The following is a 22,118-nucleotide window of genomic DNA, read 5'->3' on the forward strand; positions in this document are numbered from 1 at the left end:
TGTCAGCTTCAGGGACTGAAAAGAAGGATGAAGTTCCCCCAACTAGTGCGTCAGAAGGTCTGGAACTGGGCCCAGAATCCAAGGGTCCTCCAAAAGATGAAGTCGAAGGACGGGGAACCAAATCTGATGAAGTCAATAAGGGGCTATAAGAATGATAGTCCTTCCCAGAGATTTTGTTTTCTGTAGAACCTTGGGTACCAACAGGATTGGTGGAAAAGCAGAGAGGAGACCCAGAGGCCAATCGTGAATGAGTGCATCCCTTGGGGCTTCTCCCAGAGGGGGAATCAGGGCAAAGTAGCTTCTGCATTTTGTGTTCATGTGACTGGGAAAAAGGTCGCAGCAAGGCTGGCTCCACCTGCGGAATATCCTGTCCATTACTTCTTTCTTGAGGGACCACTCATGGGGCAACAAAATTGCTCTGCTCAGCTTGTCTGCTATCATGTTGGATTCCCCCTGGATGTGCGTTGCTAACAGAAAGCGCTGGGTGGATATCGCCCACTGCCATACTCTTAGGGCCTCACGACAAAGGGGGTATGACCTGGTTCCTCCTTGTTTGTTCAAGTATCAGACCACTGACATGTTGTCTGTCTAAATCGCAACTGTACCCAGAGGAAGAGAGTCCTGGAAGTACTGCAACACCAAAAGTACTGCTCTCATCTCTAAGACATTGATATGCAGATGTGTCTCTTGATCGGTCCATGTGCCTTGGGCTGTTCTTTCCTGAAAATGGCCCCCCCCACACACCCTATCGGGGACGCGTCCATGGTCACTGTGGCTTGCTGGTGGAGGTAAAACAAAGGGATGTCCTATTGTGACGAAGTGAGGTCAACCACCACTGAAGATCCTTTTTGCAGAAGTTTGTGATCATTATCAGGTGAGACATGGGGAGCTCTTGGTAAGACCATTGAATGAACAACAGCCATTGCAGTATCCGCATGTGCATATGACCCAGCGGTATGGCCAGAATTGCTGCTGCCATCATACCTAACAGTTTTAGAACTTCTGATGCTGGAGCCTTGTTTTTGGATATCAGAATGCGGACCTGCTGATGGAGTAGTAAGACTTTTTCTACTGGAAGTCTTAGCGTGGTGGTGCCCAGTTCTGCTCCGATAAAGATGATATGCTGCGATGGCAACAAGACAGATTTTTCTGAGTTTATTGTAATGCCCAGCTGGCTGCAGAGTGACAGACTGGATTCCCTTGAATGAGTTGATGCCTGGTAGTGGCAGTGAGGAGCCAATCGTCTAGGTATGACCACTGCCATGCATTTGGTGAACACTCTGGGGGCTGTAGTGAGACCAAAGAGCAGGGCTCGAAACTGGTAATGATTGGCTCCCAGACGGAAGCACAGATGATTACTGGATGGCCTGGCCATTTTTATGTGGTAGTACGCATCCTGGAGACCTATCAAGCACATCCAATTGTCTTTCCCTAAGAAGGGAAGTATCGACTGAAGCTTGACCATCTGAAACTTCTCTTTCTTGACACATTTGTTTAGCCTGCTGAGGTCCAATATAGGTCTCCAGTCCCATTTTGGAACTAAAAAAAGAATCTTGAGTAAGTTCCGGATCCTATCTGGTCTGCTGGGATTGGTTGGATGACTCTTTTTCTTAGCAACGCTTGGACCTCTACTGTTGCTTGTTCCCTGTAACTGGGTGGAACGTATGGGATTTTTCTTGTCAGTGGAGGGGGTGTGACGAATGGAATGAAGCATTCTCTGGAAATGATACTTTGTACCCAGTTGTCGTTTATTTAGAGCAAGGCATCTGGGTACAAAGATAAGCGACCCCAGACTGCCTCCAGAGCAGGACAGTTGGACCTCCTTTCAGTCCTGGTAGGGCTTCCCAAAGAAATGATCTCGGTCACCCTGGTTTTGCGGACCCCCTTTGCCGTGTCTTCCATTATTGTCCTCTCCTCTGCCCCTGGAGGGGGATTCACCACGTGTGTCCTTGAAAGGCTCCTAGGGCTTTTTGGAACCACATTTTCCCTCCCCTTTAACGCTTGGGGTAGGATCTGGTAGGAGTGGAAAAACGGACTCCGATGCCTTTCCCTCCTGCTCACAACTAGTCAAAGTTTCCTTAACTTTGGGCCCAAAAAGGGATGAGCCATCAAAAGGGGTATTCACAAAGGGTGACTTGAAGGGCTCCCCGAAGGAACACAAGCGCATCCAGCAGTTCCTCCTAAGAGCAACTCCTGTACCCGCTGCCCTGCTCATTCCATCAGCTGCATATGAAATGAGGTGCATGGACGAGTTAATAATGGAGTTGAAGGTAGCAAGCTGGGAGGCAACTTTGTCTGTAGCTCCTGCAGCTACTGTACCGTGAAGAGCATCTCCCAGCTCTTTAAGGAGATCTCTTTGTAGTCTCGTGAAATGGGTTAAGTAGTTACGCGAACGGAGTGCAAAAGTTGCTGAACTAAACATGAGCTTCCCATATCTATCCATGATCCTAGAGTCTCTGTTAGGAGGATGGATAGAAGAGGAAGTTTCTGACATTTCTTTTTGGTGGCTGCCGCCACCACCATGGAATCAACTGGCACACCTTTGGTCAAGAAACAGGCTCCATGGTGTCCGGAGACTCCCATGCCATTCATGAGACCAGCTGCAGAAGCTCATCGAAGGGCAGAGACACCCAAGAGGTGGAGGGCTGAGACCCGAAAGCCTTCAGGAGAACAGACTAGTCTTCAGCAGGGTTTGTGGACTGCCAGTAACCACTCTACCTAAGGATTTTAAGTATCTCTGCACATGAGATATCCTCAGAGGGGGACCATGGGGACCCTTCTGATTCATCCTAATCAGTATCAGATGTTAGGGACTCCTGAGGGGAGTCTAGATGTTTCCTCTTACAAACTCTCTTCCTGGGAACCTCATTGGTGGGAGCTTCTGGTGAGGTCTCGGAAGAGCATTGGCCACCCAATGGGGCTTTCTGAGGCTCTGGGTCTCTGCGCTTTGCCAGGATCTGTGAAGCAGAAGCAGACACAGGCGCCTTAGTGGATGAAAAAGCTAGACTTGAGGTTGAGGATGTCTTGGGAGACATAACTCTCCTCATGGCTTCGAAGGCACCCCAGCTCTGAAGCAAAGGGGCCGATGGATCAGAGGAAACCATTGATACCCCTGGCACCGGGACCATGGGCTCTGAGCCTAAGGTAGGAGCTGAGCTCATCCGAGCCGAAGCCCCAAGAGGCAGAGTCGGAACAGACAAGTCAGTTCGACTATCCTCCCCGGACCCAACTAGAGAGTGTCGGCTCCTAGAGTCCTCGATCGGTGCCAAGAACGTCAGAGTGAACTGAACCGAAGACACTGGAGCAGGCATCGGCTCCGAAGGCTCTACAAACAACAAGTCCGACTCCTCCAACTCCGAAAGACTGGTATGGCTCGGAAGAGGAAGAGTTGTAGTTGGCATAAGGGGCCTCGGCTCCGAAGCTGCCTGGGTCGGAGCCGATAATTTTGCAAAGGCTGGCGCCTGTAAAAGCTACTGCAACACACAATCCACATCCAAAACTGAAAGGCTAACAGAAGACCGAGATGAATGGATCGATGGTACCAACCGAAGTAAAGGAGATTTTGGAATTTCAGATACCGGTTCCAAAACCGTGGGACTGGCTCCGAAAAGAAAAGACAGTCGGATCCAAGACCTGTGATGCCGATGTCACAGACTTTTTTGATTTTTTTGATTCCATGGAAGTCTTGGAAGACTTTGAGGACTTACTAGATCCATTCTGGTCACTCAAAGCCTCGTGGAAAGGTTTCAATAAACCCCTATCAATGAGTTTCCTCTCTGTCTTGGAGAACCCGAGAAGAAAAGGAATGGCATATGCAGCAGGTTTCTTGCAAGTGTAATGCACCTAAGCAATAAACGCAATTGACATGGCTGTCAGTGACAGACATCTTCTGACCACATTTAGGGCATTTTTTTAAACCCTGACTTAGGGTGTTTGTCCTTGTCATCAGCCATGACAGAAAATCTGGACACACCCAACAACAATCAAATATAAGAATAAGCCTTCTCATAAAAAACAGGCTAAACATAAGCACACAAGCCTTTCAACTAAGGCTAACAAATCACAAACACACACACACACAATTTATCTAAACAGATAATATCAATTAGTGACAAATTCACTAAATACAAATAACTAATCTAAACACTGCTAAAGTTAACTATAAAGCTGTGACAGACAAAGGTCACTAACTAAGCACACAATACTAATTCTAAGAAAAAGGGTGAAAGAAAGTCTCTATTTAAACAAATGTTTAGTCAGACTTTAGATAAGAAAAAAAATGAGGCCAACTATTAAGCTATGAAAAAGGCACACAAGGGAAAAGGAAACTACATATAAAGCTGTAAGAGCTTAACTAACTATATTATGAAAAAATTATCAACAATATTTTGAAATATAATAATAGTAAAGTTTTTAGTGACCCGAGCTAGCGAGAACCTCCTATCTGTTGCATCGGCAAACTAGATCTGAGGTAACTCTAGGTGCATCATGGGACAGGGACTAGGCCTTGAGCTATTTGAAAACCTTGAGCTTTGCAGTAGGCCAACTCGCAGCCGAGGGATCGGCTCCGACCCATCAGTAAGAATGAATGGCGAGATAGAACAAATTCACATCAACCTCTGACTACCTCCAGAGATGGACAGTTGGGAGTGCTTCAGAAGCAGTGACAGGGTTTGTCAGAGAATGGTTCTCTGAAACCCTGATTCTGTGGACCCCCCTCTACCTCTGGGGCAGCATCTACCATTAGCACTTCTTCCTCTGTCTCTGAAGGATGTGTTTCTGCGTTGATCCTGAAAAAAAAAAGTGGGATTTTTCTTAAGCAGGGCTTCCTACGGCTGCACTGATTTCTAGAAAAGGTATGCTGAGGAGTAGAAAACTTGATCCCCATGGCAGACAGCGACATTCCTTTCTGTTCACTGTGAGTAAGAGTACATTTGTCAGATGGCCCAAACAAGGAAGAACCATCGAAAAGGTCATTGACAAGACACCTTGAAGGATTCTTCAAGTCACAAAGCCTCATCCAAGGATGTCTTGTAACAGCAGTGCCTGAGCCAGCTGCCCGTGATGTGCCTTCTGCTGAGTGGTAGATGAGCCTCATGGAAAAATTAGCCATGGAAGCAATAGCAGCTAGCTGAGCAGGCACTTTTTTTTTTTAAAGGTCCTAGACTGACATGGTCTCTACAAGAGAGTTGGTGATTCCCTTGACCAAATCCCTCTGCAAGTGGGTGAGATGAGCCAAATAATTTACGGACCTCAGCTTCAAGGTAGCCGAGGTGCACATGCGCTTACCAAACCTTCCATCACTTTGGACTCCCTGTTTGGCAGACAAAGGAGCTCTATTCAGCTAACTCCTTTTTGGTGGCTGCTGCCACAGCGATGGTATCAACAGGAGTATCTTCGGTCTGACGCGGTGTATCCTCAGGGGGTTCTTGTACTGCTAGGAGGGGAATATCCTTTGGAAATTAACCAGTTTGGAGGATGGTCATGGCAGGATAAGGCAAGCCCTCTCACCAAAGCAGAAGAGGGCGATAGACTAGGAGAAGCAAAAAATCTGGCTCATGTAAGCCACAACCTCCAGGAAGGAAGGCATCGCTTGACCTCGAAATCCGTTAAAAGAAAGAAAGGAGGGCTCTGTAAGGGTGGACCCTATAGAATCTGGATAGATCTTGGCAGAATGGGGGGGAAGAAACAAAGGTTGAAAATTAGGGATAGATTTTAAATACTGCTCTTATAAAACAGGAGATGCTGGAAAAAGAGGAATTGTCTTAGCATGCGTTTCTGTAAAGAATATGAAGTCTGCAAAAAAAAAATAAATGTATGTCATTAATTAGAGATTTCAGTCCTCAGATCATTCCAATTGTTTGCCAGAAAAAAATCGCAAGTTTTATGAAGACCATACAAAAAATATTTTGTGAAAATCTAGACAGTTGAAAAGTATGGGGAGCAGGACTTTGAGCACTAAAACAAACAACCCATCGAATCCAAAGTGTGCCTATGATCTGAAGAGAAGTACTGTAGTGAAGTAGCTCTGGATCCAAAATCCAAGAAGGGCCCAGTTCTCCTTGAATACCTGTTGCCTGTCAGACCTTAGTCTCAGGATCTGCAGAAGTGGAATGATGTAACTGATCGGATCCACAGTTGAGGGAATGGAAGAGCCGATGGTGTTTTAGGGTATGGCGGACCCCAGAGATCGATTAATCTTTGTAGCAAGCAGTCCATCGGAATCGAAGGATTAGTATCTGACAAAGATTAGCCAACAAGTGGAGAAAAACATCATGCGCATCTCAAATCCAGAGAGAAGCACTGTAGTGGAGTAGTTCCAGATCCGAGAAATGCCCAAATCTTATTTTTTTTTTACCTATCAGGTCCTAGTCTTAGCATCCGAAGAGGAGGGATGAAGTAACTGACCAGATCCATAGCTGACAGAATGTGGAGTCTGATGCAGTTTCCAAACTTCTTTGATCTATAGCAGCCACTAAATCTTAGTATCCCATAGCACGCTCAAATAGTCAGATCTGAAGGCCTTCACTTTTGGGTCAAACAATGAGCTGCTGTCAAAGAGTGCAATGATGAACGAAAACATGAAAGGGTCTGCAAAATCACACAAGCACATCTAGGCATGCCTCTTGACGGAAATGACTGAACCCACTGCCTTTGAGGCACCTTCAGCTGCATGTGAGATAAGCCTCATGGGCGAATTCGAAATAGATTGAAGGATAGCCAACTGTGAAGCCACAGAAGATCGAGCCTCAGCAGTAGAGGTCATGGCAAGAGTTTTTGAAAGTTCCTTATCAAGTCCCTTTGTAGACTTGCAAAGTGTGTCAAATAGTTCAGTGACCACAGAGAAAATATTGCTGAAACTTGCACACTCTTCCCAAATCTGTCCAATGCCCTAGACTCTCTGTTAGGGGGATGGACTGAGGAAATCTGCACAGCAAGTTCTTTCTTGGTGCCCGCCACCACAACCATATAATTTATGGGCACCCTTTACTCCAAAAGTCAATACCTACCTGTGGAGCCAGAATCCAGATTGGTCTGCTGTGTATTGGCTCAGCTGAGTCAGGTTCCTTCCATACCCACCTTGAGATCAAGTCAAGGAGCTCACTGTTTGCAGAGTAACCCAGGAGGTAAACAGGCCAACTTCTAAAGGCCTCCAGGAATACTGACTCCTCTGGAGAAAGATTATCAGAGGACCAACTACCTCTCTGTTTAGGAATCTCAAGAATGTCTTCAGGAGGTGATCATGGGGACCTTTCCCCTTCACCAAAATCCATATCCTTGGTAACCAACTTCTGATGGGAGTCCAAGTGCCTCCTTTTGCACTTTCTCTTCCTAAGGAATTCCTCAAAGGGATGCTCCGGTGAAGCATCGCAAGAGACAGTGAAACCCTGCTGGTTGGTCTGGAGACTTTGGGCTGCTTGTCCATGTGGAGTAGAATGATGTGGCTCAAGGCCCAGAGACATCTGTGATCAGGAAGGAATATCCAAACGGTTAGGATCCATCCGCTCTACCACAGCTAAGAAAACAGTCTTCACCACCTCAAAGGCAGAACGCTATAGGGAAAAGGAAGACAACAAAGCCAAGAAGCCGGGCTCATGGCCCATTGAATCCCCCCCACCCACAGCAATCTTCCAGAGGCAGAAGTCAAAGCCAAGCTGTCCAGTGCCGAAGCACTGAGGGGCAGAGATGGCTCTGAAAACTTCGGAGTCAACTCCAACACCTAGGACCCAACAGCACTGCTTTGGTTCCAAGAGTCATCCGACTCTGAAGATGTTAGAGCCAGTGCACTTCAAGATGTCTTTGGATCCAAAGATAAAACCATCTTCAGATCCAAACTAGATGGACTCAGAAGATTTGGATCCAAGGGCTATGAAATGATGGGTCAGATCAGACAAGGAGTTATAGGGGAAGTGACAGAAGGACAAACTTCCTGACCAGCAGGCGTAACCTCCCATCTGAATCTGCATTGTGAGAAATATCATCATCCTGTCCACATCCGTTTTGGTTAGACTTCTGGAAGACTGAGAGGATGCCAAGGATGGGGATTCTGAATGTCGGAGTTTCGGAAATGGAGATGGAATTCTGGACAGTACTGGGTCTATAGTTGGAGAGTACCTAAGTCCTAAGTAAAGATATTGGAATCAAGGTACTTGGAACTGAAGAAGGGGCTATTAGATCCAGGATGAAAATTGTCAAGGAAGTCTTCAGATCTGCTTCTGCTTTTATTTTTTTTTTTTTGAGGTGGCTCCAAAGAAGAAGGGGTTGAAGAAGATCCTGATGGTTTGGGAGATTTTAAAAGGGCTGAACTCCAGAAATCGCTTCAGAAAAGGATGTTGGAAGCAACCCTTTCAGAAGGAGTTTATTTTTATGGTAAGCAATAGCCCTGTGATTAAAGTGTTGGCATATGCTGCAATCAACTTTCAGATGATCAGGGCCTAAACAGTATATGCATAGGGTATGTGCATCCAATAAAGGCAACTTGTGCCCACATTTTTCATATTTCTTGAACCATGAAGGGCCTTTTTCTGACATTCTGACTACTGTAAAAAAATTCACAGAAGAGAGGAAGAAAGGAAACTTTTTTGAGTATAAACGTTAGGAATACCAACAATGGTAACAAGATTACACAGAAGGTGTAGCTTAAATAGAAGGGCAAAAAAAGGGAGGAAAATATCTGAATATATGAAAAAGATTTAAAGAAACTTGACCACATCTTATTTGCAAAGCAGCAAACAACAGCTGGGGTATGTTAGGGGTTGGTGCACTACAGAAATGGGAGAAGCTCTAAAAAGAATCTTGAGTAAGTTCCAGACTCCTTCTGATCTAGGGTGATCTCCTGATTGACTCTTCTTCTAGTACCTTTTTCATTTCTAGAGGTGGCCACAAGCTACAGTAATGGCTGAGTTGAGATCAGAGGTTCAGATCAAAACCTAACAGTTGAGGATGGAAAGAAAACTGATAACATCACATAGTTATCCAAGTTAAAATTGTTAGTTCACACTTTGCTGATGGTTCAAATGGGGATTGCATCAAAGCTTGTAAAACTAAATTCAAATCCCATGGTGGAGTTGGATCTTTAAAAGGGGGTCTCAGAAGAAAGGTACCTCTTATAAAAGCTTTAAAAAGTTTTGAAGAAGCTAAGGTGGAATTAACTCCTACATGAAAATTAGAAATGGCAGCTAATTGTACTTTAATAGTCAAGGAACTAGCCCAACTAGAGAACTTTATGTACTGCTGCTGAGAAAGGGTCAGTGTCTTTCGGATGTGTTAAAAAAGATATATTTTCTATTTATTTCAGTAAATCTTTGTAGTGGAAGCTTTATGGGAAAATAAAAGAATGTGACAGACTGGAGGAGAGCCTGGGTTGTCTAGCTATCAATGGAAGTGGAGAAACCATGAGGTCAGCTTTAGGTATAAAATGTCCAGGTGACTCATGTCTGCCAGATGAGACAGACAGACTGGATTTGGATCCAGAATCCATGGAGGTTGAACCATATGAGGCTGAAAGAAGGAGAACCAAATCTGACAAGACCAATAAGACGCAATCAGGATGACTCTGCTCTTCAGATGAGATGCTTTCTGGAGAAACTTGGGGATTGGGGGGTAAGCACTAAGGAGACTGGGGGCCAATCATGGAGGACAGAGTCTCTTGGTGATTCCTCTGGTGGAGGAATCAGGGCAAAGAACCTGCTGCACTCATTGTTGAGGGGAGATGCAGAGAGGTTGCAGCAAGGTTGACCCCACTGGTGGAATATCTTTTCCTCAACTTTCATGTTGGCAGGCCACTCATGAGGCAATAAAACAGACCTGCTCTACTTGTCTGCTATCATGCTGGACTTCCCCAGAATGTGCACTGCTATCAGAAATCAACTGGATGAAATCTCCAATTGCCACACTCTTGAAAGCTTCCCGACATAAGGAGTACGATCTAGTTCCTCCTTGTTTGTTGATTTACCATACCACTGACATACTGTCTGTATCATTATAGTCCCAGAAGGGAGAGTCTTGAAAGGCCTGCAATGCTAGGAGTACTGCTCTCATTTCTAGGACATTGATATGCGTGTGTTGGCCTCTTCTGAGGACCATGTGCTTTGGACTGCCTTTCCAAGAATTACCCCCCCCCCCACACACACACACACACCTAATCTGAAAAGGATCTGTGATCACTATGGCTTTGGGCTGAGGAAGAATTAAGGGACAGCCTTGTAATATCTGATCTGAGTAAATCCACCATAACATGTACTTTTTGCATGCTTGAGTTATTCTGATCTGGGTGGACATAGGTTGGTGTAACAAGGATCACTGAGTTGCTAGAGTTCATTGAAGAATTCTCATATGGTATCTTGCTAACAGAACCAGAACTACTACCGCGGACATTGATCCCAAGGCTTGCAGAATCAATCAAGCTGATAAAGAAGAACTTTTAATCATCTTTTTGACTTGAAATTGAATATTTTGTACCCTTGGTAAGGGAAGGCAGGCTGTCACTGATAATGTATTGAACAAGGCCCCTATGAATTCTAACGTCTGATGTGGTTCTAGCTGAAATGTTTGGGATTGATGGTAATTCCCGAATGACAGCAACGCTGGTGTACATACTTTCATGCCTTTATCAGAAGATGCCTGGTCAGAGCAGTTATGAGCCAATCATCTAAGTATGGACACAACTGGAATCCTTGCAGTCTCAAGTGAGCTGCTAATACTGCCATGCATTTGATGAAGACCCTAGGGGCTGTGGTGAGGCCAAAGGGCAGGGCTATGAACTGATAATGACTGGTTCCCATCCGGAAGCGCAGGTATCTCCTGGATCGTCTGTTCATTTTTATGTGATAGTACCGAACCTGAAGATCTAATGAGCACACCCAGTCGTCCTTGTGTAGAAAGGGCAAAATGGACTGAACAGTGAACATCTGGAACTTTGTATACTGAACTGATTTGTTCAGACTGCTGAGATCCAAAATTGATCTCCAGTCCCCAGCCTTCTTTGGCACTAAAAAGAATACTGAGTAAGTTCTAGACTCCTTCTGATCTACGGGGACCTCTTTGATGACCCTTCTTCTAGTAGCTTTTTCATTTCTAGAGCTGCTGCTTTCCTCTGACTGAGTGAAACATAAGGAATTTTGTTTACTTTTAAGGGGGGGTAGGGAAAAGGGTATTATATAACCTCTGGCAATAATCCTCTGCACCCATGTATCATTTGTAAGATCTAGTCAGGCTCTCTGGTGCAAGGATAGACATGCCCTGACTGCCTTCAGAGGTGGACAATCATCCCTCCTTTTAGAAGCGCTGGTAGGGTCTGTCAGAGAAGGTATCTCTGCACTCCCGGTTCTGCGGGCCTCAACTGCCGCATGGGTGGCGTCTTCCATTACAGTTCCCTTCTGCTCCTGGGGAACTATTTTCCATGTGTATCATGGAAAGGACCCTGAGACTTTCTGAACTACATTTTTCGACCTCCCCGTTGATTCTTCAAGAAGGTTCATTGAAGAGTCGAAAAACGTACTCCCACTGTAGACAGGATCTTACAATCTTGCTCACACCTGGAGAGTGTGTCTTTCACTTTAGGACCAAACAAAGAACTTCCGTCAAAGGGTGCACTGACGAAGGAGGACTTGAAGGGCTCCACAAAATCAGACAGGTGCATTTAGGCATGTCTCCTAATGGAAATGCCTGAACCCGCCGTCCTTGAGGTACCTTCAGTTGCATGTGAAATGAGCCTCATGGACGAATATGAGGCGAACTGTAGGGTAGCCGACTGTGAGGCAACAAAGCTTTGTGCCTCAAAAATAATAGTCCCAGACAGAGATTTGGAAAATTCTTTAATCAAGTCCCTCTGAAGCCTGGTAAAGTGTGCCAAATAATTCAGCAACCATAGTGCAAAGGTCACTGAAGCATTTACATGCTTCCCAAATATGTCTTGTGCCCTGGACTCCCTGTTAGAAGGATGGACAGATGAACTCTGCTCCGCGAGTTCCTTCTCTGTGGCTCCTGTCATGACTGTAGCATCTACTTGTTCTCCTTTGCTCCAAAATTCTCTTCTTTTCACTTCTGCCAGGATCCTGTCTGGTCTCTTGGGGATCGGCTCAACTGTGTCTGGTTCTTTCCATGCCTATCTAGAGATCAAATGAATGAGCTCATTGGTGGGTGGAATCACCCAGGAGATAGATGGGTCAACCCAAAGGCTTCCAGAAATACAGAATCCTTTTGGGAAGGGTTATCAGTAGACCAACCACCCCTTTGCTTGAGGATCTCCAGGATGTCTCCAAAAGTGGTGATCTTGGAAACCCTTCCGCTATCTTCTATGACCAACTCTTGAGGAGAGTCTAAGAGCCTCCACTTGCACTTTCTCTTCCTAGGGACTTCTTCCATGGGATGTTCTGGAAAAGAATCAGAAGATAAGTTTACCCTACTGGGTAGCCTGCAAACTTTGGTCTAGCTGTCCCTGTGGAATACAGTGTTGAAGCTCAAGGCACAAAGACATGTGCGACTCTGATGGAAGATCCAAGGGAGTAGAATCATCTATCCTCTAGAAGCAGAGAACACTCTCTCTACCACCACAAAGGCAGAGCACTCCTGGGAGAAGAAGGCTGGTAGAGTTGACAAAACATGTTTCCGGGCTATTGGCTCCCTCTGACCCCAAGACAGCCTGCCAAAGACAGAGGCTGAAACTAAACTGTCCAATGCTGAGGCTGCAAAGGATAGAAATGGCTTTGAAAACTTCAGTGTTGATTCTAACACCTGGGATATGACAACAACACTACTGCTCCAAGAGTTATACGGCTCTGACGCACTCAGAACCAGTGCACTCACAGAATGTATCAGAGCCGAAGACACAACAATCTTCGTATCTAATACAGATGGTCCTGAAGACTCAGATCCGAGGGCTCTGAAACCAAGGGTTGGATCAGAGAAGAAGCCAAGATGGGTGGAGTAGTACTAGTAAAGGTCTCTGGATCCAAAGGGGTAGAAGCCAGGAGTACTCCTATCTGAATCTGTGCTGAGAGAAACTTCCTCATCATTCTAACAACATCTGCTTATGTCAGACTCCTGAAAGAATGAGAAGAGGCCACTGAAGGGGGCATAGAATGGTGGCATCGCTCTTAAAAAATGTGATGGCGGTCTGGTAGGGACAGGGTCCACAGAAGATCCATACCAAGTCCAAAGGAGTGGTGTCAGAGCCAATGTAACAAATTGGGCATCACAGACTGACAGATCCGAAGATTTAGTTTTTGGATCCAACTATTTTGATACTTTACAGGCTGCCTCCATGGTAGGATCAGAAGCTGGAGCAGAGGATCCAGAAGGGTCTGACAGCCATTTCCTGGTCTCCTTTTTAACTACTTTGGAGGTTTGAGCTCCAGATAATGATTTGGAGAAGGTCGTAGACAGAAGACCTTTCAGAATAAGTTTGTTCTTACAGTCTACTAAGGTCGTGAGTTAAAAGCTTTACAAATGTTGCATGACACCTTTAAATGAGCAGGGCCTAAACAGTATGCAAACGAATCACGTGCATCAGAAAAAGAGACAGTATGCCCAAAATCTTTAAACTTTTTTAAAATCTGAAGACTTTTCAGCCATCCTGAGAAAATATAGCACTAACAACAACAAAAAGAAACTTTCTTTTGAAAAAATCAGAAGAAAGAAAGAGTAAGAAAAATGACTGACTATGGTAATTACAGAGGTTACCGCAAGGGTATCTTAAAAATAAATAAAAAGGAATTACCAACAATGGTAAGCTAAAATTACACTGAGAAAATGTAGGCTAAGGGAGGAATATACATGGTATACTGAAAAAAACACAAGAATAGATATATAAAGATAATTAGTTTACTTAACTGACAAAAAAAAAAAAAACCACACTAAAGTGACCACATCCATAAGAGAAGGTGGCTAATGAGTTCTGAGATATGGTAGGGGACTGGAACATTATGGGTAAGGGAGGAGCTCATTTTCCAGTATCCACAAGCTGTAAAAAGCGGCCAAGTCAAATCCGAACCCAACTGGTGAGGAATGAATGAAAACTGACATCATCAGACATACATTTAAATAAAAACAGACTACTCATTTCATTTCAGTCTGTAACCTAGAATAAATCAGAGATGGAAAACAATTAACAAAACATTAAAACTAAAGCACTGAGTATACAACTTTACTGAAAGTATTCTACAAAAAGTCTGAAATATGTTCTAAAAACAATCCAGAAGAGAAAACAAGAATTAAAATATGTTTAACCAGCTACCATGTGTGTGTGTGTGTGTGTGTGTGTGTGTGTATATGTATGTATATATATATATATATATATATCTGTGTGTGTGTGTGTATGTATATATATATATATATATATATATATATATATATCTATATGTGTGTGTGTGTGCATATATATATATATATATATCTATATGTGTGTGTGTATGTATATATATATATATATATATATATATATATATATATGTGTGTGTGTGTGTGTGTGTACATATATATATATATGTGTGTGTGTGTGTGTGTGTGTGTATATATATATATATATATATATATGTGTGTGTGTGTGTGTATATATATATATATATATATATATATATGTGTGTGTGTGTGTGTATATATATATATATATATATATATATATATATATATATATTTTTTTTTCCCCTTCCAAATCAGAATTTGAAAGTATGTAGTTTCCTTGCAGTTAGCTGCATCCAATTTGTCATAAGGCTACAAGAACAGAACTACATTAGCAGTAAATACAGTTATCAGTTGAGTATTTGGGGAAGTGAAACAGTTTGATATCTGTGGTCCATGGGTGTCCACATTCATTTTTAGAGAACAGCAGCAGGAAGTGGACAGATGAATTGAGGTTTTGCTGTTCTGAACTGCTGCTACAGTTAAATGGCAATTTGTTTCTCTGCAGTGGAATGATGTAAACTGTCAGCTGGAAAAAAAATTCTTTAACGGTGTTGACTGCCTTTGTCAAGGCTGTGCTTATGATATTAGTACACTTATACAAAATGAATGTGCAGTACAGGAGATTGCACTTTATATTCTTTCCATTTTTAAATATAATGGTTTTGCGGACGTGACATATTTGTTGAAAGAAATTTTTTTGAGTTTGATGTGACAGGATGAAATGATTCTGCCTTCATTTTATCATGGATCTCATAATTTCTGCTTATTCATCTCTACTTCAGGAATGCATTTTCTAACAATGCTTCACTAAGACTTAAAAAAAGTGGACTATACGTAGTCTGTACATTAAATATCACTCTCTTCTACTAGCTCAGCATTAGCCATTTCTAGGCTAAAATGCCTAAACATTACTGAATCAGCTCCATGGATCCCCTGGAAGAATTAGTCAAAGACACAAGTTTATGTATTTGATATATAATCTCGCCAAGCATTTCTATTGAAGTCTGTGTTATGAATCCCACATAATGAAGATAAAAGCTATACTACATCTGCAACATGTACAGTTTCCACACTTGTAAACACAAGCTAGACTAAATGCTGATTATCCTGGCTTTTGCAAGTACTACTCTGTTAATACTCAAACTTATTACAAAGCTAATTTTGTACATGTCACACAGATTGTCTGCTGTTAAATTAAGTGCACTCCATATGGTAACAATTCACATAATGCCCTGACAGCCTATAAAACATGTTATACATATCTAAAGTAAAATCAGATTATTCCTGAGGGAAATCGTGAGATAATTCAGTCAATACTCCTGGATTTCTTTTCTTCCTTGCTTACGTCTTTTTTTTTGGTTTTGCCCCCCCCCCCTTTTAAACCTTCCAGACTTCTACCAGAGTGCCCCCATTGATCACAGGTCATCTAGCCCCTCTCTTTCATCCCACAGACTAACTCACACAGTGTGCAACTTGTGGTAAAACTCCTAAAAAAGTCAAAGTTACCCATACCTGGGAAGCTTACCTGTAAACTGTTTTCACTGCTAAGCACAGTGTAAATTGCTTTTGTAAGCTCCAGCTAAAGCCTGCTTTTATAAGCTCTAGTTAAAATAGGGAGCAGACTTCTTCAAAAGATATCATGTGAGGTGCAAAGCATGCCTCAACATGCCTGACAATGTTGCAATGGCGTGAGCAGCTCACAAGGCCAGTACATAAATCAAATGTGGAATGAATACTTTGTTGCGTTTCACATGTGGTACCTGACATGCTTTGTCAACTCCAGTAACACCACAGGTGGTGTGAAGATCACAAGGATGAAGTAGAGCTTACCACAAAGTCAAAACATGGAGCGAGTACGGCTGCACTTCACATGTGGGGTACCAAGCATGCCTCAACATATCCAGCAATATTACAGGCATTAGGAAGCTCACAAGGATGGTGCAGAGCTCAGTGCATAGTCAAAACATGGAACAAATAAAGAATGGCATATACTGAGGTGGCTCATCTTAATTTACAGAACATACCTGAATGCACCAAAGGGTATACAGGCCTGGAAAGAGTGACAGTCCAACTGAGAAAATGGCAAAAAAAAGACCCTAAAAATAGAATCACAAAAAAGCACTACTATAAAAATGATAAAAAGCAAAGTCAGCAATTTGAAATGAAAAAAAGTTGGGACTAAGACATATAGGAAGGTATACATCAGGTTGGGATTTCATACCAGAAATTTGGTGGTAAGATTTTAACACCCTGACTACATTAACAAATAGCGCTTCAGGGGAGGGGACGTCCACTAAAAATCATTTAGGGGAGGGGCAAGACTTCCAGCCATCAAAGTTTTTGTCATTTTGTATACATGACTATTCATGCATATTCTCCCTGTGTCCTTGCAGTTTTTTGTTGAGTGCTTCAGATTCCTTCCACATACAAAAGGCACTGCATTAGGTGAAGTGGCAAATCTTCAAATTGCCAAGAGGTTTTCATGTGGTGTGTGTACCTTACAGTGGGATTGGTGTTCCATCCAGGGTTATTTTCTCTGCCTTGTTGTTAATGAGTATTGAGACAGGTCCCAGTTTCCCTGTGACATTGAGAAAAATTAAGCAGACAATGAATGAATATTGCCTTCAAGTAAATGCCAGTGCCAGTTTATTGCCCTTTATGTTTCCTTACTTTTCTGATGAGGATACTGCAGACCTGGAATGACTCTCCATTCACATGAAACAAAGTTCATCCCAGTCCATATTCAAGCACAACTTGGATCTATGGATAGGAATTAGAAATTTTACCAAAGTAATGCTCTTGTACGACTAATGGTCAGAGGCAGCTCCTAAAAGCATGTTTCTCCTCAAATTATGTATGGCATGATCCCAGTTATTCTTATTAGGGGGTAAGAAATGATTATTGACCATGGAATTGGTAAGGCCAATCTCTAACCAAATGGAACAGGTTAATTTGAACTCAAAAAGGGAATGGAATCAAAAATGCATTACAATGTCGAATCAGCTGATCGAAGCAGCAGATTCGACATTGCCTTCAAAAACATCACGTGATATCCATATAGGAGCTCATGTATACGGCATCCCCCACACACCCTGCTAATGATATATTCCAACTCCGAAATCACACTACAGTGGGGATATGGATGAATTTCCAAACCTCACTGCACCGCAATCTCTGTACAGTTTGTTGAACACTTAAAGCCGAATGCACTATTGCATTCGCATAAATGTGGTCGACGTTGCAATATCTTCAACATTTTGTGACGACAATCTGACATTCGGAATAACTCCTGTCCGATTGTCATTCGCAAAAATGATAGTAAACATACACACACACACACATATATATATATATATATATATATATATATATATATATATATATATATATATATACATATACATACACACATCAACCAGGTAGAAAGTTCAAACAAACCATACATATGAAGTTGTAGAAATTTCACAGAGATCAACCCCAAGCTATTCTTTCAAATTAACAACTGCCTCATCTGGCCTATACAAGAAAAGGAAAAAGTAATTATTGTACTGTATCTTTAAACTAAAAAATACATTCAACACATCAAGTGGAAAGATTCTTAGACAATGAAAAATGCCTGACACTGGGGTGTTAAACTCTACAACAGTCACAGGGTTTGGTAGGCAAGATGCCTTTTATTAACAAAATAAAGTGTTATAGCAACTAACAGTTAATACAATATGCAGGCCCCCTCAGATCCCAGCCAAGCAGGCAATTCTAATGTATCATCCAACTATCCCAAAGCACAGCCTCTGTAACTGCAACCACACATCCACCTTCTCTCAGCAGCAAGACAGTGTGCATGGCATCCGTCACTGCCCCTCCACACTCACCTTTTCCCAGGAGCAGTAGGACTGTGCACACAGCTTTTGTGACTGCTGGACCATGAAAATCTTCTTACAGTAGAAAGAATGTACATGCAACTTCTATGACATTTTGCACAGTAACGCCATTATGAATTTCTAGGATGGAACCACGAAGAATACCATCTTGCCGATATGCATGCTGAGTTGCTAGAACAAGGAGTATGTATAGTGACACTCCCAATTTATCAGCAGGTATGCAAATAGATGTAAGGCGTACTCCACAACCCTCTGATAATACTATGTCTTCCCAACACACAAACTAAAGTAGAAGGCCCTATCTGAGCAGAAACAGACCTCTGATGATAACGTAAATGGGAAGGGCTTTCCCAACTGCATGTACTTGATGAGCGGCACCCAAATGACTTTGATGGTGAAGTAAATGATTAGGACCTCTCCCCACTGCCTGAATCTCATCAAGACAGCCCTGTTTATCTACAGAAAATAAGTAGGTAGCTCCTGTGAATAATTTTTCTGGGTTTGAATACATCTGGAGACTGTAAATCTAAATGCTGTATTAACAGATGAGTGTCATTTGACCATCCACAGGGCTAAACAACAGCTGTTGGACCACATTACATGCGCCTTCAGGAATGATGACTTTATCCAACCAAACCCAGATGGAAAGGTATTAAATGTGTTTGTCCTCTCACACAATCAAAACACCCACAACTAAAATGCTAAGGAAATTTTAGACTACATATTAAAATGATTACAGAATTAAATGGAGATCGGCGTTGGGGAGAACTTACACCTGTGGCTATGGTAGTCAGTAGTATTCATGGGGATGGGCTCAGAGACATCTATAGCATGCAGTCAAACCAAATTATAAAGCAAAAAGCTAGGCACCAAGTTAATAAAGTACTGAGCAAAATAGTATGTTTCTCTAGTAGCATAACAGTCTTGTTAAACTTGAAACTACTCTTTGCACACAGTGGACAAAGCAACAGACTTACTGAAAGAGGTAGATTTGGCTCTCATTAACCTCTTTTTTCCCCCCATTTTCTACATGGGATCAGGGTGTCATGTCAACTGTCACTATCTCTATCACTATCAATCCATCCATTACTTTTCTGGACACCTTTGTTTTCTCTGGACTTCTTCCTCTCTGTCTCAAATCTAATAGGTTCATAGGTTTATGGCTAATGACCACTGGGGCGTTTGGAAGCCTAGCCATGCAACACAACCCAGATTTGTCCCAGTGTATTTTAGATGCCTATATGGTGGGGTGTTAGTAAGGAGAAATCTAAGAGTAATGGGGGGTATTAAATGGGGATTAGTTTACTTACTGTCAACCTCTGTCCACCAGAGGCATGGGGCCAGACCAGGCATGAATTTACAATTTCTCATCCAATGATCAAGGTTTCACTTGAATAGGGTCAAAGATGAACTGCTTCATGTGGATAGGGAGCTTATTCCACATTGCAGTGATCCTTTGAGAAGCACATTGGTCTCTCCAGCATGTTCTATTCATGTTGCATGTAAAGTTCAGCTCTTTGAAACTAGTGCTCCTGGTTCTGTTTGTTTTGAGGATGTACAAGACATCCATCAGAGTTGGGTTTGAGGATACCTTACATGTCAGGCATGGATCGACTTTCAATAACCTGTAGGAGTAAAAGTACACAGATAGCGCCTTAAGGGAAAAAAATGTACACTTTACTCAATTGCTTTTACTGTAACTGTGTTCTTCCTACTTTATTACCATATTTTGCTTTGCTACATTCTCTTAAGTGTTCAAGTGCTTTTATTCTGCTGCATTTATTACTGCTTCTTAGTACCCTGTTATTCTAAGCATCTTAGTTTTGGGCTTCAGGCTAGTTACTTTACATTTAAGTTTTTTGTGGTCTACACTCTTGTGGACAAACCATTATCAAAATCCTCTCTCCATAGGTCTGCCCAAGTATTCAGAACACTATGTCTGGACAATTCCCATCAGTTTCTCCTACCATCCTGGTCGACATGGACATACTAAGAAAGTGTAGCAACTGCCTCATGTTTACTGACAGCCCACTTCTCCTAGCACATAATTCTTTCACTTGAGAGACATGCATCTACATCAGTAACCTGGAATCCATGCTCTCTCCTGCCACAGTCAGTACTCCTGGCAAAGAGGAGATTGCAAGCACAAACACCACAACACTCACATCACATAACCAAGCACAACACCCACCCACCTATGCAGAGGTCCTCAATAAAAACTTACCTAAACAGCAGAGACCTCCAAAACACATTCACAAACATTCCACACACAACACCAAAGACATCACATACAGCAAACAACACACCAGGGTCTCACAAACACAGCCTATGAAGCACAAAAATTAACCAATACAGCCCATAAGGCATAACAATAAACCAAACATACTAGTCATTGGTGACTCAGTTGTGAGACACACCAATGTTCCCCTCACCAGGCTTGACAAGGAGAAGGTCATGGTCAGTTAACTGTCAGATGCCAGAATCCACCACATCGCATGCACTTAAGTCTCTCCACAACTGGTACAAGTATGACTCTGTCATTGTCCATGTTGGTGTGAATGACTTGAGATGTACCTCCCTGGACTATATGAAGAGAGACATGATTGAGCTCTTAAGAGTATGTGTTCCAGGCAGGTATGACCCTAGTCATAAGCAGCATCCTACCTCCACCAAGAATTATACCACAATACCAACAAAAAAATAATTGACTTCAACAACTGGCTTAGTTTCTAGTGTTATTCCAATGGGATCCAGTATCTGACTGCCTAGGATGACATTTTTGATAGGCCTCGATGCTTTGCCAAAGATGGCCTCCACCTGTCACCCCTGAGATTCCAGATTGACAAGGCTCGACTCTCCCATTGTGCCTTTTTTAGGCACTGTACCACAGACAAATCTTCCAACATAAAAGATCTGTCAAAAAGCAAATTAACAGTCATACTGCTTAATGCTAGGAGCCATAACCTGAAAATGCACTCACTGGAACCTCTCCTCGTAATGGAAGATGCTGTCTGTGCAGTCATGGAAACTTGGTTCAAGGCTGCGGAGAGTACCCCTGCATTTCCAAGCTACACCTCATTCTACACATTCTGACCCCAAAGAGTGGAGCAAATATCTTCATTAAGGACAGGCACACCTCCAGGTTTGCCAGCATGATGCACTGGAACTATTCCGGGTGCAACTGGCAAGACACCCATCCAAGTTATAGCCAGCTACAGATCCCCCCCCCCCCCATGACTCAGGACACCCACTCCTCCTACTTGGACCTACTAGACTACATCAAGGTAACCCCTAGCACCCTGATCCTTGGCGACTTCAACTACCCCAGCATAGACTGGGTGAACTATTCTAACACTAATGCGCTCACCCAATGATTCCTTGACTTCATCAGTTCTAACACACTAGACTAGCTCGTTTCATCCCCCACAAGAGGAGATAACATTCAGGACATGGTTCTCACTAACACAGGCGACCACTGCACCATTCCCATAGTATGTTCTTCCCTGGTGAGATCAGATCATCAGTCTGTCTCATTCAAAGTTTCTATCTCCCCCCCCCCCCCCATAGCTGTAACCAAGCTAAAACAAACCTCTCAAAAGCTGACTACAAACTTTTAAGGGAGGGTTATCAGTAGCTTCACACCACTGCCCCCCTCAGAGGATGCAGACAACCATGCCAAACAGCATGCCAGTGCAGTACACAAGCACCTGTACAACTGCATGGACTCAGCCATACCCAACAGAATTAAAACCTGCTCCTCAAGGAAACATAAATCTGTCTGGTGGACATCCTCCATCAACAGGCTTTACAACAAAAGGAAGAAACTGTTGGATT

General features: G+C 43.0%; 1 protein-coding gene across 1 annotated transcript in view; it reads right to left on the reverse strand.

Annotated features, from left to right (window-relative positions):
* Positions 1-22,118, reverse strand: part of CNTRL (centriolin) — a 4,034,091-nt gene that overhangs the window by 3,323,097 nt on the left and 688,876 nt on the right. The window contains 1 exon segment of the mRNA XM_044058259.1: positions 5,237-5,257. Within this exon segment, the coding sequence (XP_043914194.1) occupies positions 5,237-5,257 (21 nt within the window).

Source organism: Protopterus annectens, chromosome 16.part0 (genome assembly GCF_019279795.1).
Source record: "Protopterus annectens isolate FY-2018-M chromosome 16.part0, PAN1.0, whole genome shotgun sequence".
In the NCBI taxonomy this organism is placed as follows: domain Eukaryota; kingdom Metazoa; phylum Chordata; order Ceratodontiformes; family Protopteridae; genus Protopterus; species Protopterus annectens.